Source organism: Pongo pygmaeus, chromosome 2 (assembly GCF_028885625.2).
Source record: "Pongo pygmaeus isolate AG05252 chromosome 2, NHGRI_mPonPyg2-v2.0_pri, whole genome shotgun sequence".
Lineage (NCBI taxonomy): Eukaryota > Metazoa > Chordata > Mammalia > Primates > Hominidae > Pongo > Pongo pygmaeus.
This window is the reverse complement of record NC_085930.1, coordinates 46166966-46185341: the sequence shown is the minus strand read 5'-3', so window position 1 is coordinate 46185341 and position 18376 is coordinate 46166966. Positions and strand designations below refer to the sequence as shown.

The 18376-nt window shown below is 38.4% G+C and overlaps 2 protein-coding genes across 11 annotated transcripts in view; both read left to right on the top strand.

Moving 5' to 3' along the window:
* Positions 1 to 13770, top strand: part of SPICE1 (spindle and centriole associated protein 1) — a 67411-nt gene extending 53641 nt beyond the window's left edge. For 9 of the 10 annotated variants that reach the window (XM_054480667.2, XM_063661644.1, XM_063661642.1 and 6 more), the window contains exons 15-18: positions 1620 to 1800; positions 3963 to 4065; positions 5419 to 5506; positions 6915 to 7648. In XM_054480667.2, coding sequence (XP_054336642.1) covers positions 1620 to 1800; positions 3963 to 4065; positions 5419 to 5506; positions 6915 to 6968 — 426 coding nt within the window. In that variant the 3' untranslated portion in view covers positions 6969 to 7648. Of the gene's footprint in view, positions 1 to 1619; positions 1801 to 3962; positions 4066 to 5418; positions 5507 to 6914; positions 7649 to 10655; positions 10857 to 12395 lie in introns of those variants that run through there. The other variant, XR_010125679.1, reaches the window with a different exon arrangement.
* CFAP44 (cilia and flagella associated protein 44) overlaps positions 10745 to 18376 on the top strand; it is a 152830-nt gene continuing 145198 nt past the window's right edge. The window contains exon 1 of the mRNA XM_054480666.2: positions 10745 to 10856. The gene's annotated coding sequence lies outside the window, so the exon portion shown is untranslated. The remainder of the gene's footprint in view (positions 10857 to 18376) is intronic.

The window sequence follows — 18376 nt, the reverse complement described above, 5'->3', positions numbered from 1 at the left end:
GTTTCTGGGGGAGATAGGAAGTCTAAATTCTAGCTAGGGAGGGTTTATAAAAGAGCTTCAAATGCTGGTTCCAGTGATGGTAGACACTTTCTTTTACCCCTTCTAGAGCCAAGGCAGCTCCTGTCAAGTTTCTGATAGAAGGAGCTGGGCACTGTCACTGGGGATTAGAAGCTCATGAGGTGGCTGTGTTCATAAGGGCTTTAACAACAGTGGTTGGAGGGCTTTGGTGAGGAAGGTCAGGGTGAGGTGGGTCATAGGGTAAGGGCCATCTCTGTCAGCACTGGGTCATGGGGAATAAGGACAATATGGGTATTGAATCATAGAAGTAGCAGACAGAAGAAACTGGCAGAAGAGGAGCCAGAAAGGAATATTGCTAGTAGGGAGCAGCCAGCCATTGGTAGTGGTGTATATAAGTAAATATCAACTGCCTCAATTTTGAGTCACTGGGAGGCATTTATATATTTGTAGTTTTGAAGATTATTCATAACAGGCAACTCTTGGTTTAAAAAAGACAGCAGAGTCTAATGTTTTGCTTGCCTCTTTTTCTAATTAGTATATACATCAAGCTAGAAGGGACTATCTAATATTTCTGTCTTCACTACCCTCTTTTGTTTTAATTGGAAATACAAAATGATCTTTAATTCATACTGATTTTCCTACTTATTTATTTATTTATTACTAATAGACATAAGCTAAAAATCAGTGATTTTTATTAGGGATTGTTTTTTCTCAAAGAGAAATGAAATAACTAGGACTGAAACAATGACATAATTAGGAATAATGAAATAATTAGGAATGACATAAGCACATTTGGGGGGGAATTTTCAAATTAAACTTATGCTATATTTTTTGGGTGGTTATTTTTTACCCTACCTCTCATATTTCTTTCCAATCACCAACTATTCTTGAATCAGATACCTTAGGCCAAAAGTGGCTTGGGGAGGCTGACATATGGTTAGAAGGAGTGCCAGGATTCCCAGAATCTTTGCCAAATTGTGCATATTTGAAGACTGTAATTATAGAAACTTCTGTTTCAAAGATAGCAGATCCTCTTTTGTAATCTGTCAAACTGCAGATCTGTCTTCAAAGATGTGTGGCATTTACTTAGAGACCAGCTCACTTGGAGTAGTCTCTTTGCTCCAAGATCTTTTGTGCAGCTCTGCAGATACTAAGAGATACAGAAAAACTTTTCCCAGAATATGTGCTTAAAAGGACGGTAAATTCTATTGTGTGCTCACTATTCACACTTATATATAATAAGGGCTATGAATACTAACTTGCTGGCATTAGTAAGTCAAAATTGTGTGAGATCGAGCCGGGTGGATCACGAGGTCAGGAGATGGAGACCTTCCTGGCTAACACGGTGAAACCCCGTCTCTGCTAAAAATACAAAAAATTAGCTGGGCATGGTGGCGGGTGCCTGTAGTCCCAGCTACTCGGGAGGCTGAGGCAGGAGAATGGCGTGAACCTGGGAGGCGGAGGTTGCAGTGAGCCGAGATTGCGCCACTGCACCCCAGCCTGGGTGACAGAGTAAGACTCCGCCTAAAAAAAAAAAAAAAAAAAAAATTGTGGGAGAGATTTTTCAGTATTCAATTTGTACTTTTTTTTTTCTCCCAAAGACTTTTCCAGTAGCACAGTCTCTAACACCAGGTAGTATGGAGGAACGGATTGCAGAATTGAATCGACAAAGTATGGAGGCTCGTGGAAAACTACTGCAGTTGATAGAGCAGCAGAAACTTGTTGGTTTGAATCTTTCTCCACCAATGTCACCTGTTCAGTTACCTCTCAGAGCATGGACTGGTTGGTCACAAATTCATGATTTAAAAACTAGAAATATGAAGGTTTTCACTTTTCTTGATTTTGCAAGTTTATATTAAGCCAAAAGAAATATCACAGCATATATTTTGGTGCCTTCAATTTTGCACAGAAAGAAACAGCCCTAACTCACAGGATAAGTGACAGAAATGGGATTAGAAGGCAGATTTCCTGATTCTTTCTATCCTATGATGCCTATAGTTAATCTTCGGTGTCTGAGTTCCTAAATTATCCTACATCTAAATGGGATTCATTATAGTGTACAGTTCACTTAGGTCATATGCTGCAACTAAGCATGAAATATCTGAATGTTAATTTAGAATTTCATCAGCAATGAATTACAAGTTATTATTCTGTAAAACAGTTAAAACATTTTCACTCAATTAAATTTTTTGTTACATTTAGGAATGTGGAAAGCTAGAGGGGATTCTGAATAATAAAATAGTAACTGAAAAAATTGTCGTAGTATTCACATTCAAAAAGATACTGATGAAACGAAGTATATATCAAGTTGCTTTTTATCAGAAATTGCATTATTAAGGCCCTCAAGGGACAGAGCTACATGAAGAGTACAGAGAGATTGATTTTGGCCCAGTAAAAGAGAAGGCTCTAATTGTCAGGAATAGAAAAAGCTCCGTGTACCAATAATTGATGTGTTCTCTGAGATGTTCAAACATTGGTGTTTGAAGGGGACTCATATGTCTTATTTCTGGTTGAAGTAGGTTACCTTTAAGATATCTTCCAATAAGAGTTTTCCCCTCAGAAATTATTTCCTTTTTGAAATACAGACCCAGAAAGCAGACTCTTTTGGAAATTGCTGGAAAAAGATGGTAATGCATTTCCCCAGGGCCCTCTCTGTTTATTCTAGGCTTCCTCAAACGACAGTTTTGTCTACTGTTCTTCATAGTTATGAAGCCTAGAGACAACCTCTGATTAGAATAAATAAATCAATTAACTATGTATGAACATGTACTATGTGCGAACATGTACTGTGTGCCTGCCATGTGTGGGCTTGAATACTCTAGCATTTGAGTAGGGGAGCAGGCAACAAACAAATCAGTATTTGGGATAATATCAGTTAGTGCTAAGTGCAAGGACGAAAAATAAAGCAGATCAGCCTTAAGAATAATTGTGTGTTTAAATATACATCTTCCATTTCAGTATTTGTGTATGGTTAAAATATGCTTTTATTTATGTTATGTAATTTAGTCCTCAACACACTTTAAGAGGAGACAGGGCTAATATTATACATATTTGATAAATAAGTAAACTGAGGCACAAAGAGGTTATGTGATTTATCAAGTTACAAAGCAAGTTGTGGATTTGCAACTGCGTTCTTTCCTGTCCAGTGATTTATCTCTAAAGTATTCTTTTTATAAGTAAAATTCTTATATTTATTTTAAAAAAAACCTCTGTGGACTTTAATGATAAAAATAAAAATAAACCATATGCCATGAAAAACCTTTTTCGTTTTCTAGGGTAACTGAGGAATATTTTGTAAAATTAAATAGGGTTTTATTACCTTGTAAAGCCAGGAAGTCACACAAAGTCAGGAGCCTCTGTGAAACTGCCTGTGATGCACATTAAGTCTTTCATTAGTGAATACTTAGTAAATATATGCTGATTGATCACCTACTTCTGAAATATGGGAAATATTCATAATTATACTTGCTATTGGCCATATGGAGATCTTCAGCCAACTTTCCTACTTTAATGTCTTCAGTAATAGTCATAATGTAATCGATTTAAAAGATTTAAAGTTTTGCTGAATGACTTCAGAAATTTTCTTTTTCCTTTTTTTTGGGAAAACTTAGGGTAAGCTCTTTTGGACAAAGATCTCCAGTTCTTTAGGGCTAGCTCTTAATTCCTGTTTTTCACCTCCAGAACTGACATGATGCCACTTGTCTGAAGATTCTGGCTCTCTATGAACTGGCATGCTACTGAATTAACACTAGTAACTAAAGTTTCTTATCTCACAGTTTAGTAAAAAAAAAAAAAAAGTCTTTCAAGTGTATCTTGGGCTAAGATGAAAACATACGGAAAGAACCATCAAATTTTTAATGTGCAGTTTGCAGTAAGATAGAAATTGAGTGAAATTTTTATTTCATTGAAAGGTAATGAAACTAATATTTATTTTTATATTTTAGAAGGAGCAAAGAGGACAATTGAGGTATCTATTCCAGGAGCAGAAGCCCCAGAAAGCTCAAAATGTAGTACTGTCTCTCCTGTCAGCGAGATAAATACAAGAAGGTAAGTTGCAGTGTGAATATTTACTTTAAAAAAAAAAAAATGTGGTATGTATTTTATTCTCTTTGTGAAAAAAGGAAGTGTACAGTATCTGACTTAGGTTGAGACAGCTCATGCAAAGAGAGTAAAATAATTGGAAAAGAGAATTTTGAGGGGAAAGGGAGTGAGGAATAAACTTTAAGTAGAAAGACCTGGGTTTGCTACTGAAAACAAAAGTGAGATAACACATATGTAGAGTACTTATGGGTTACAAAATTAGGAGATGATGTATGACAGGACAGCTGAATTGACCAATAGTATTTTCCTCCTTCACAGTAAATGAAACTGAAGCTCTCTGAGTTAATTGGGTGATTTGTCTAGATGGGTCATATGATTGGTAAATAGTCACACTAAGGACATACCTGGCCTTTCTGTCTCTACTCTGCATCCTTACTATTGTACTGTGCTGTTCCAGGTCGTGTTACTCTTCTACTACCTGGACCTTTTTCCCCATCCCTGCACGTTCTTTTTCCCTTTATTATTGAAAACTTATCCATATAATATTGTAATGGCAGATACATGTCATTATACATTTGTGAAAACCCACAGAATGTGTAACACAGAGAGTGAACCCTGATGTAAACTATGAACTTCAGTCAATTATATCAACATTAGATCATCCATTGTAATAGATTTGTCACACTAATGCAAGATCTTAATAATAGGGGAAACTGTGTGTGTGTTGGAGGTGGGGGTTAAGGGGCATATGGGAACTCTGTACTTTCCACTCATCTTTCCATAAACCTAAAACAGCTCTAAAAATTAAATTGTATTTGTATTAGTCCGTTTTCATGTTGCTGATAAAAACATAACTGAGATTGGGAAGAAAAAGAAGTTGAATTGGACTTACAGTTTCACATGGCTGGAGAGGCTTCAAAATCATGGTGGGAGGCGAAGGACACTTCTAACATGGTGGCAGCAAGAGAAAATGAGGAAGAAGCAAAAGCAGAAACCCCTGATAAACCCATCAGATCTCATGAGACTTATTTACTGTCACTAGAATAGCATGGGAAGGACCGGCCCCCATGATTCATTTACCTCCCCATGAGTCCCTCCCACAACATGGGGGAATTCTGGGAGATACAATTCAAGTTGAGATTTTGGTGGGGACACAGCCAAACCATATCACTATTAATAAACAAATAAAGACTTACAGGTTGGTGAAAATAAGTTACAAATAATTTACCTCGTTGGACCTAAGTCAGCCATATGTTTTCAAGCTCTTGCCAGTATTGAGAATTGTCAGTTGTTTGCATAATCTTTTAAGGTTAATAATGGTAGCTCACTCTCTTACTCTGTTTTATTTTTCATATATAGATCTTCCGGGGCTACTAGTAATTCTTGTTCTCCACTAAATGCCACCTCGGGAAGTGGGAGATTCACACCTCTTAATCCAAGAGCAAAGGTATACGTTAAAATGTAATTGTGAAATGTATATAGGGGTGAGGGTAGAAGGTGACTGATTTAGTGATTTCCATTCTTAATTATCATTCCTGTTATCCTAAAGCTGATATGATATTCTTAAAAGAAAAGAAATACTAATTTACCTTCATTAGGAAAAAGAAGCCATATACTTCTTCTGTTTTCTAGGATAACTAAGGAATAAGGTAAAATTCAATAGGATATTCAACAGTCCTTAAAGACTGGAAATTACTGGTTTCAGGTAGAGCTTCCCAAATATTATGGCAGGACACACAGGTGTGCCTTGAATGGGTTGTAGATCTACTGAGCTATTGGTTCCCCCAGTCCTTGTGCCTGGGTGGGGTTTGGGACAGCCAGAGCACTGGATCCAGTCACTTTTCCTCTCACTTTATCCGTGTGTGCCATATCTGACTACTGTGCCATTGGTTAGGTAGGTTGTGGTAGGACACACAGGTGTGCGTTGAATGGGTTGTAGATCTACTGAGCTATTGGTTCCCCCAGTCCTTGTGCCTGGGTGGGGTTTGGGACAGCCAGAGCACTGGATCCAGTCACTTTTCCTCTCACTTTATCCGTGTGTGCCATATCTGACTACTGTGCCATTGGTTAGGTAGGTTGTGGTACCAGGGAAGAATAAATGTCTTAATGTGTTATTCATGTATTTTGATGTGCCATAGGTATGTATAGAAGCTAAGCATTTCACAGTATATTCAAAATTTTTGCAGAAGGCATTTTTTCTGTGGTACTAGTACAGTAAAATATAGTTCCTTTGAGTGGTTATAGTAAATTGTGAGGATATCTTTAAAATTGTAAAAATTAATTTTGTAGACTTGAGCCAGCAAGTATCTGATGTTGGGAAAATCTTTGCATTTCTTATTACTGAGTTCAGTAATTAGATCAAAGAGTGGGTGCTTATAGCCCAAATTACATGATAGGGGAAAGATATTAAATGATAGGGGAATGATAGATATCTGAATTGTCCAGTCCTAGGAGATTCGTTCTTTGCTACTTCTTATATTCTACAAAAGCTTTAAAGTAAGCTATTTTATATAAATTATTCTTAGTTCCTGGAATTTAGTAACATTTAATTTACTAAGACCAAATAACTGCCTTTTTATCATTTTAAAAGTTTATGACTATGATATCTATAAAACACTGGACTTAAAAAAATTATGACTCCTAAATCAGTAAGAGGATCTGTTGACCAAGTAATCAGTTATTTGGTAGTATCTCTGTCAGAGAATAAACATTGCCAATAGCAATTTAATTTCCAGTACCATTCAATGGCACAGGATGACTTTGTTTTATGCACTTGGTCTAAATGATCTATAAATCTTGAATAGTCTCATGTTTCTGATTACCATCTAAATTTTTTCTGTGTCTTTGTTCAACAGATTGAGAAACAGAATGAAGAAGGCTGGTTTGCTCTTTCTACCCATGTATCATAAGTGAAGTCAAGTCTCACTGAGTTTGTTCTTAATAATTTATTACTCCCCTTTCCCTGCTCTGACTTTTAAGTTTTTATATCCTTTCAGATAAAACCTACAAAGATCCTGTGAATTAGTACTAATGAAACAGGGAAATAAAGCAATTATTTTTTGACTTTCTCAAATAAGTTTTCAACAACCAGCTGACCTACAGCTCCCGGTGAATGAAATTTTGACTGTAGAGAAGTTAAAGTTTTGTATTTTAATACTTTCTTAAGTATTTTAAGGGTCTTTTTTTTGATTAATACATTTTTACCTTTATCTTTTTTCAGGGCTTTTTGAGGTTTAGTGTATCTTAGTTGATCCATTTATTTATTTATTTTCCTAAAGAACTAATTTGCTTTGCATGTAACTTATAATAAAATTCCTCTGTGTGATTAGAGTCTGGCTTTCAGGAAAATGTAACACCCACTTTTCTTTCTTTTTTCTTGGGAAGTCATTGCTGTTCATCACTTTGTCCATCAGGTGAAATATACAGCCTTAAAAAAAAATAGGCCTGGGAGTGTTTGTTTATATTTGCTTAAGCAGGTAAGAGTGGTTGCATTTATTATAAAATCTTATGTAGTTTTTAAATGTGAAAATGTCATCAATAATGGTAATGCAAATCAAATAAATATGATTCTAGAGTTCAAATGCCTAAATGTGGTAACATTGATTTAATGGTATATTTAATGTTTCAAACAATTAAATAGAAAAAGTTGCTATTAATTTTCCCAGCCCTGAATTTAAGCAGATCTTTCAGGGTAGATTTCTCTTTTTTTTTTCTTTTCTTTTCTTTCTTTCTTTCTTTTTTTTTTTTTTTTTGAGGCAGAGTCTCACTTTATTGCCCAGGCTGGAGTGCAGTTGTGTAATCTGGTTCACTGCAACCTCAGTCTCCTGGGTTCAAGCAATCCTCTTGCCTCAGCCTCCTGAGTAGCTAGGATTATAGGTACATGCCACCATGCCCAGCTAATTTGTGTATTTTCAGTAGAGATGGGGTTTCACCATGTTGGCCAGGCTGATCTCGAACCCCTGACCTCAAATGATCCACCTGCCTTGGTTTCCCAAAGTGCCGGGATTACAGGTGTGAGCCACTGCACCCGGCTCAGGATATATTTTTTCCAGGGTACCCATTTGTTTCTGAGATGTTGATTTCTATTTTAAACTTGTTTTTTGAATGATCTCTGCTCCCTGGCTCTATGATAGGAATTCTCAACCTGAGTGAGCAATTCAAACTGAGATTACTTTTGTTTAGACTCATATATTTCGATAACATATGACTTCTCCAGTATGCCCCAGAAAGCTGCTAGTAATTTGCTCAACCTGAAATTTACAGTTTTCCAAATTACAGGTTGGCAGAGATACTGGATTGATAACAACATCCACAGTTATGATATAATCATTCTTATGCTGTAAACAAAATTATTTTGGTTAGCAGAATTTAATAGTTAACTGTTAACTACATACTAGGCACTATTGTAGCCACTTTATGTGCTTCATGACACCTTATGAGATAGGTACTATTATCCTCATTTTGCAGATGAAGAAACTGAGGTACAAGGAGGTATTTTCTCAAGGTCACACAACTAGGGAGTGGTGGCACTTAATGGGAACATAGGCAGTCTTTCTCCAAAGCCTATGCTGTGCTGCCTCTTGATGGGGAGTAAACCTGTTTTACAGTGTGTATAGTATGGAAGCAGCATAATAAGAATAGCTGTTCCTTATTGAGCCATTACTGTGGCAGACACTGTACTATAAGCTGCAGTATCACCATTATCTCATTTGAACCTCATAGTAGCCCTATCAATTAGAGGTATGTAAATGCGTCCTCCTCTCCCAGCACCTTTACAGATGAGGAAACTGATCCCTGGAGGTGAAGAAAGTTGTCTAATGACAGAGTGCTTGTAAGAGGTAAAGCTAAGACTTGAAGCTCTTTCTTGCAGTTACTGGATTTCTCCTAATTTTTGAGAACTAATACAGTACAGTAGCTAAGGATGCAAGTACTGAAACCAGAAATCTTGCCTCAAATGCCATTTCTGCCACTTGAGCTGTGTACTTTGGACAAATTAATCTCATCTTTCCCATTTGAAAGTCAGACATAATGTCTTCCCTAGAGGCTTGTGAGGATTAAGTGAGGCAAGTGTATGTAAATGGGCTGAGATCAGAGCTTGGCTCATAACACTCAGTAATGATCACTGCCAAATTTTTTTTTGTGTATAAATAAATAAATACACTATTTCCCCCATGTTTCCGATTTTTAAGACATTGTATAGTGAATTTATTGTATCTTTCTCAGATTAACAATTACACACAGTGCTTGAAATTTAGAGGTATTTCACCTGAAAAGATGTCTAGAGGTTGAAAGAAAACATGCTGGGCATATGATTTGAAAATATAAATAACATGCTATTTAAAAATAAGTTTACCCTATGTTTTCTATCTTTTCTGGCACCTAGATATACCATTTAATAAGTAATAGCAAGGATAATCGTTTTTTTAAGCCCTGGAAAATCTTGATTAAAGAGGACATTTCAGTATTGCAAATAAATGCATGGTATTTGTGTAACATTGTGGAAACTAATAAACACAAATTGTATTATAGCAATTTTTTCTTGCCAATTTTATTGACAAATAATTTATATACAATAAACGACATCCATTTAAAGAGAACAGTTTATTGGCTTTTAGCAGTTGTATATACCCATGAAATTACCACCACAATTAAGACACAGCATTTCTATCATTTCTAAGATTCCTTGTGTCTCTTTCCAGTGCATCTCAGTAAGTCCTAGGCAACCATTTTGCCCAAGTCTCTAGACTATCTTGGATGTGGAATGACTTCGTGTATGTTTAACTTTTGAAGAAACCTCTCAAATAGTTTTCCAAAGTGGTTATGCCATTTTACATTCCCAACAGCAGTGTATGCGAGTTCCAGTTGCTCCATATCCTTCTGCATTTGGTGTTGGCAGTCTTTGAAGTTTTACCCCTTCACGTGGATGTGGAGTTATGTGTATTGTGGTTTGTATTTCCCTTATGACTACTGTTAAGCATCTTTCCATGTGCTTATTGGCCACACATATATCTGATTTGGTGAAGTATTCAAATCCTTTGCCCATTTAAGAAATTGGGTGGTTTTTTCTTATTGAATTTTAAGAGGTTTTTATATATTCTGTATACAAAGTCCTTTGTCACATATTGGAATGACCATTTTAAAACAAGTATTTGGTAACTAATAACGTTAGGCTAGGTACTTTAAAAAACAGTATGACCACAGTACTACAGAGAGGTTGAACAAACTGCTAAACCTAGAAATCTGTCAAGGGAGGGCCTATACTTTTGTGCCCAGAGCGCTGCGACCAAGAAACCCACAACATAAAACCTGATTTACTCTTAAAAGCCAACAGAGATAATATAGTTTTAAAAATAACAAAAATCCCACGATGTATCTTTGTTGTTGATATTGCCGGCAAGCTGCCTACTATCTCCCAGGACCCCTGTTAAAATCGAAGTTAAAACCTCAACATAGGAACGCGGCGATCAGGGCTCCGTTGGGCCATTTTGGAATATCGGGCAGGTATCTTCGACGGTATTTATGTCATCTAATTATCTACATGACGTCCTTTAGGGGATAATAAACTCGTCGGGCTTTTCTGTTTGGCTTTGAACCAGTGTCATGAGGCGGAAAAGGCCCGACCAGAGGGCGGATAGATACCGGGTTCCCGGAAAGCTGGACGCCGGTCGCGCATGCGCCCCACGGCCCGCCCTGGTTCCGCCTCCCTGGAAGACGGGGGCGTTGTCTCGGTAACCGGAGTAAACGGAGGCCTCCGGCAGAAGCTGTGAAGAGAGGAGCCACGGCGGTCAGTACCTTCGGTGAGTTTGGACCTCAGCAGCCGGCAGTTTCCACACCCTCCCCCTTAAATCTGTTTGTGGCTCAGAGGGCAGTGAACCCCACTTGGGCTTTTCTCAGGCTGGACCAGTGTTACAGCCTTCGTTCTCCCTGCGATAGCTCAGCAAACTTTTGAAGCCTCGAGTACTCTCAGGCTCGGAGCTAGACGCTGTGTGCACTGTTCCTGCCTGCGAGACCCTGTCAGTCTGACCGGGCGGAAACCAGCCAGGCAGCAGGAGCACGGCGTAGACGCGGCCAAGTCAGAGCAGCAGCGAGTCGGCTGGGAAACTGCTGGGGCTCCCCGCTCCAGCGAGGCACCTGCCCTGTGCTCAGCTGGGTGCGACGCTTGGCACGCTGGGCCCTCTGCACTTCGGCTTCCTCATCTCCAGAAAGAAAGGTGATAATGTGACCTCATGGAGTTCTTATTATTAAACAGGATAATACAAGTAAAGTGCTTAGCACATGCATGGCACATAGTAGGTGCACATAAATATTTGTTGGATAATAGGTAAAGACAGTCGCATACATGTGTGCTGCTCAGTGTGTCCAATCAATCATGAGTTGCTAAGGGTGCGTACTGATGAAAATCTTTGAGAGGAGAAGGGGCTAAGGAGGCTAGGGAGAGAGAGAGAGTGACTATAGCTGGGCTGCAGTAAGCTACAGACCCCCTCTGACAAGGGACTTTTACACCAGACCGAGGAATCTGAGCTCTTATTTAATGGCAATGATGAGCCATTAGAGGTTTTAAGCAAGAGTGACACATTAAAAGCTGTGTTTTAGAAATACAAGCTATAGTGTAGAAAATGGATTACAGAAGGGAAGACAAAGTATGACGGTACAGTAATGGTAGAGGTGAGACAAACTGAGGACTGGAGCTACAGAGGGACAGTAGGAATGAAGGGAGGGGAGGAATTCAAAAGGCTTAATCACTGGACACTTAGTAACAGGACTTGGAAATCATTTACATGAATTGGGTGAGAGGAACGGATTCAGAGTAAATACGCTGCTTTCTCATCTGTAAAATAATGACAATAATAATAATGCATAGCAAGACTTTGTCTCAAAAATAATAATAATAGGCTGTGCGCGGTGGCTCACGCCTGTAATTCCAGCACTTTGGGAGGCGGAGGTGGGTAGATCATCTGAGGTCAGGAGTTCGAGACAAGTCTGGCCACTGGGAGAAACCCGTCTACTAAAAATACAAAAATTAGCCGGGCGAGGTGGTGTGCGCCTGTAATCCCAGCTACTCGGGAGGCTGAGGCACGAGAATCGCTTGAACCCGGGAGGTGGAGGTTGCAGTGAGCTGAGATCGCACCACTGCACTCCAGCCTGGGTGACAGAACCAGACTCCATCTCAATAAATAAATAAATAAATAAATAAATAAATAAATAAAATAATAATGGTACCTACCTCATAGGGTCGTTTTGAGAATTGTGCGATAATATGTGTAGAATTTCTTAGAACTGTACTTGACACATAGTAAACATTAAAAAAGACAAGCTATTACTTTTTTTCTCCACAGCTGTATTTCACATTGCAAAGTAAAAACCGAGAGCCTGTTTTATACATCAGTCACTGTGAATCTTAAATAACCACCTCTGGCACACTGCTGGGATTGAGTGAGCTTGTGAGCGTGAGGACCAGAACCTGGACTCTGGTGAATGAATCAGAGTAACGTCACCTTAGAGAGCACTCTGTCTGGCATCCAGCCAACCTTCTAGCAACACACTCCTCTGCATCAATGTGTACTATTATTTTCCCTTTTTCTTTATACTTCCTTAGGGTTGACCCTGTCAACCTAAATAACATACAGAGAGCGGCTTTCTAAAAGAAGATGATGTTTATTGAGGAGTAAGGCATTGCAATGGAATATGTGTGCCATGGTAAACTATATGTGTGTTCAGGGAGGTAAAGGAAAACAAGGGTTTTAAAGGAAAAATGAAAAAGACTACGTAATTATTTTGAGATAATTCTCCTTGGCTACAAAGATCAACAGTAAGTGTGATGCTAGTCTGAGGCTGGACAGGCAGTTGTTGGGCAGATGTCCTTGCAGTATTTTTTTTTTATGTGTAAGGTTATGATGGCTTTTGTGCAAGGCTGTGGTCTTTTGGGATAGTTATCCAGCATACAAGCGTGAGAACCCATTCTTCATAGCCTTCCCCAGCTCTATTTGTCAGGGTTCTTTCTTAACACTGGTGACTCCATTCTAATTCTGACAACTTTCACAACTAAAAACTGCACAGTCTATCTAATGAGTTAGTTAAAAGAATTGGCCATAGGCTGGACGAATAAGCCTGGATCTAATGAAACGAAATTTATGCTAGTCCTGCAAATAGACTCCCAAACCTAGCTAGTTTACTGATAGAAGGTAGAACATGGTCTAGAACCCAAACTTAGACTGCCTTAAAGGAATACAATGAATGTCCCCGATAGGTGAATTGGTAGTTCCTCTCTTCTGGAAAGTGTCCAGATCCTACGAAGAACATATAAAATTAGGAGGTATATATGATGCATTGGGAATTAACTTCTTGAGCTATCAGGGTGGTAAAGAAAAGTTGGAAACATGTCATTGAGGAATAATTGAAATAATTGGGATACTTTCTCTGGGAAAAGAGAAGATCTGGAGAGAAATGAGAGCCAACTACAATTATTTGAATGGTTGAAGTACACAGAAAAACTTGTTCTGTGTGTTCTCGGAAGAAAAAATAAGGGTCAAATGGATCCAAGTTGCAGGGAGGCAGATTTCAGCTTAATATAAAATGTACTAAGAACTAGAGCTGAGCATGAACAGAATGTGCTCACCCTCTTACCCGAAATATTTAAATTGAAGCTGACTGACAATCTTGTTCTTTCATTTATTCAGGAATATATCAATAAATTCATTCCTGCAACCATTTTACATATTGACTGCCATGTATCATTCTTAGAGCTTTCCTGTGTTGACTCAGAACAACCTTATCCAGTAGGTGCTGCATTTTAAAGATGGAAATACTGAGGCACACAGCCATTAAATACTTGGTTAACACCTCACAACCAGGAAGAGGATGAGCCAAGATTTAAACCTAGTCAGACTGACTCTGTAGCCAGTATTCTCAGCCCTGGCCAACACACTAGACTGCTTTTCTGACAGTGCTGGGGTGGATGTTGAGATGTGTGACCTGCATGGGGTAGGAAGTTAAACTAAAGTCCTCTTTCAACTCTGAAGATTCCATGATTTTATTTATTGAACCCTACATGTGTCAAAGAGAATATCTAGGAGTATAGTGAAAACAACTGCCATTTCTGAGTGCCTAGTAGGTGTTTTATATAAACTCATGATTCCTAACCAGTTCTTATGCCTGAATGTGTGAAAGAATTATCTGGGGAGTGAGACCCTGTTAATAGTACATTTTTAAGTTTTCCAAGTGATTGTAAAGTGCAGTCAAAGTTGAGAACTCTGTATATGAAAGATCTCATTTAATATTTACAACAACTCTACCAAATAACCCTATCACCCCCATTTTACATATTAAAGGATCAAGAGGTTAAGGAACTTGTTTCTTGGGCAAGCAGGGATGTGGCTCTAAAGTCTCCACAGGTTACAATGTAGCTTCTCAATCCCTTTGTTATTAAAACAAAACAAACAAACAAACAAAACCCCAAAAAACCAAAAATACCTTATTCTACCTTACCAGTTATACTGATAATCTCCAGGAGAACAGGAGTCTTTCCCACCTGACCTGCTCCACTGCTTTTTACAGATTCTTCAGTTACCTTTTATGACCCAGGAAAGCTAGGTATAGTATTTATGGTCCGTGGTACTGCTACATCAGAACACCAGGCAAATTCCTTGGGTTCCAGTATTTTCTTCCACATTGTACACAACCTGACATTAACTGGGTTTGTTATGTGAAGTTTATTACATGGTAGTATTAGCCATTTGGGGAATATATTGTTTAAGATAGCACAGAATAAAGTGTGGTGCTTTTGTCTTGACACCAACTTACCTTTTGTTGTGGTTCAACTCTTGTTTTCAGAGTGCTTTAGTTCCCATAATTGTTTTTTACCCACCTTATGATTATCTTATGAATAAATTATGGGTGCTTTTTATTAGAATCTATATCCAGTTAACGTTCAGTTATAGTATGTTAAAAATAAATTTATTCAGAAAAAAGACTGAAAAGTAGCAAGTGATCTCATGAAGTCATGAGGCTTATGATAGCAGGAAAGAAAACCATGAGATTCAAATCACTAGGAGGAACTTGACCCATTATTCCTGGCTTTAAAGGGCACCATAAGTCAAGGAATGCCAGTGGCCTCTGGAACTTAGAAGGGCTCTTGGGCAACAGCCAGAAAGAAAGCAGGGACCACTGTTCCACAGCCACATGGGGCTGAATTCTGCCAGCAGCTTGGATGAGCCCAGAAGTAGATTCTTCCTCAGAGCCTCTGAAGGTGAAGGCAGCACTGCCAACACCTTAACAACCTCCTGAAACTCTAAGCAGAGAGCTAGCTGAGTCACACTTGGCCTGGACTTTTGACCCACAAAACCGTGAAATAATAAGTGGATGTTATTTAAGCTGCTAAATGTCTGGTAATTTATATGGCAGCAATGGAAAACTAAAACAGTACCTACTTACAGAAGAAAGTGCTATTGAAACTCACAGACCAAAAATTTTCATTTAGTTATCAATTGATTAGCAGCAGCAGAATATCAGTTTGATTTTGTTGGAAAACCCAGGAACCCCCTTGCCTTCACTTATTTGGGACCTGCGTCTTGGAAACTTAGGGATTACTTTAGTTTCTTTCCAATACTTTAAATGTTGATTTTTATCAAAGAAATCATTGATCAATCATAGTCACTTCAGTCACTACTGTCAGACCATCCTTGTTTTGGTCAACCTCTGATGGATCTGAATCAGTGATTTAGAAGATAAGTTTATTCTGAAACTATTTTGAAAGAGAATTGTTGATTTCTTCATCTTGAATTATACATTGAGGTGAGGGACTGTATATTGCTCACCTTTGTATCCTCTGCAGTGCCTAGCATAATAATATGCTCAATAGTTTTAAGAATGAAATTGACCTAAATTATGAAGGCAAGGGAGAAAATAATATTTCAGTGTGTGTGTATCTAAACAATTTTACCCACAGTATGTGGTCATTTATAACCAAGCTCTGTAATAACTGAATTGGCTGCATAATTCTTTATTTAAAAAAAAATAGTTACTCACTATAAAGTAACATAGAAAGCAAGTCTGTGTGTCCCAAACTGGAAGGAATAGAAAATATACTGGATGATAGAATGTGAATTTTAAAAGATTTTGCTACTTACAGGTTATTATTATTTGATTCCTAACCCCACACCCTCCATAAACCCCAAAAGGTATATATTCTACAATTAGGTGGAAGGAAAGAGGAAGGAAGGGAAGGAGAAAAGGAAGAAAGGATGGAGAGAGAGAGGAAGGAAGATTCACAACTAAAAAAGAAGGGAAAGGAAAACACACACACACACACACGTACATACACTTTTTAAAAAGTAAAACATTATTTTTGTAACCCAGAAGAATGCCTCCAAAGTACAAAATACAAAATTTAATAACATGAGTATCATGTTAGACCATATCTTTTTTTTTTTTTTTTTAAATTTTAGAAGCAGAGTCTTGATCTGTCACTCAGGCTGGAGTGCAGTGGTGCTATCCTAGCTCACTGCAGCCTCAAACTCCTGGGCTCAAGTGATCCTCCTGCCTCAGCCTCCTGAGTAGCTGGGACTACAGGCATACCTCACTATGCCTGGCCATTTAAAATTTTTTTTAGAGACAGTTTGGCTGTGTCCCCATCCAAATCCCATCGTAATTATAGTTCCCATAATCCCCATGTGTCATGGGAGGGACCTGGTGGGAGGTAACTGAATCATGGGGGCAGTTACCTCATCCTGTTCTTGTGATAGTGAGTGGGTTCTCACAAAATCTGATGGTTTTACAAGGGGTTTTCTTCCCCTTCGCTCTGCACTTCTCCTTGCTGCCACCATGTGAAGAAAAGAGGTGTTTGTTTCCCCTTCTGCTATGCTTGTAAGTGTCCTGAGGCCTCCCTAGCCATGCCAAACTGTAAGTCAATTAAACCTCTTTCCTTTATAAATTACCCATTCTCAGGTATGCCTTTGTTAGCAGTGTGAGAACAAACTAATGCAGATGGGGTCTTGCTATGTTTCTCAGGTTGGTCTCAAACTCCTGGTCTCAAGCAGTCCTCCTGTTTCAGCCTGTCAAACTGCCAGGATTACAGGCATGTGCCACTGAGCTCGGTCTATATCTTTCTTGATCATAGTTTATAATACAAATGTTTAGACAATGTACTGTTATCCCCCATATCAAAAGAAGGCATCATGATGTCACTGCAGGAAAACATGGAATGAACCCTAGTGCCCAGTTGAAGGGAGACAGTTATCATACTACACTCTCCTTTGTCCTTTGATCATGTAGTGTACCATATCTGCTTTAGGCATACCAATCTATCTTCAGAGACCAGGAAGATATAACAGTGTGGCAGTTTAAGTAACCCTCATAGCAGGCTTGTAAAAAGTTTTTTCTTCATTCCCATTACAGTTGGGGAATTCATGTAAAGTTTAGTTAGCTAGTTATATGTCAGTACTGGGATTCAAACCCTAATCTAACTATAAATCTGATCCAAATAGAACTAATGTTCCATTCTGCTTGCCAGGCGTATCATAGAAGAATGTTGAGGAAACATGGGGTGTTTAGTATAGAGAATTGAAGACTTGGAAGCTGTTTTCAAATGTATGAAAAGCTGCAATATAGACAGAGGAGAGAGAAAACCTGTTGTGTCACTCCCCTCTTTAAAACCCTTTAATGGTTTTCAGTTGTCAAAGAAATAAGGTATAAACTTCTTAGCAAAGCTTAGAGACAACTTTATGATATGGTACCCACCTCATTTTCAATATCCATTTTACTCTGCCACTCTGGCCAATAGACTGCTTGCAGCCCTTTAAAGATGCAGCCCTCTTTGATGTGCCTAACATATCTTTCACATTCTTTGCCTGGCCAACTCCTGACCGTCATCCATGTCTCAAACACCTCTTCTCTAACTCCCCGTCAGGTTTTAGGCTTCTTGCTATACATGCCCACAGTACCATTTTCCTTTTTGTGGCACTCATTATTTTAATTGCTTGTTTAATATCTATCTTTCTAAACAAGTTCCATAAAGTTAGGGACCATATTTCTCTTCTCCAGTTTTGTAATTTAGTACCCAACATAAGACTTGATACACTGCAGGTGTGCTCAAAAAATATTTTGAAAACTGAAATTGATTAGTAACTCCAAGGGAATTTGAAAATAGAGAAAGAGGGAGGGATGGACCAAAGGTAGGATAGCAGAAGGTTAATTTTAATGATGAAGCATTTGGGGAAAAGATGAACTTTGGTGGTGGACCTCTGGAAAACCAAAGTGCACCACAATGACAATTTACCTAGAGAAAGAGAACCTGTGATTATAATTAGCTGTCTTGAAGAGG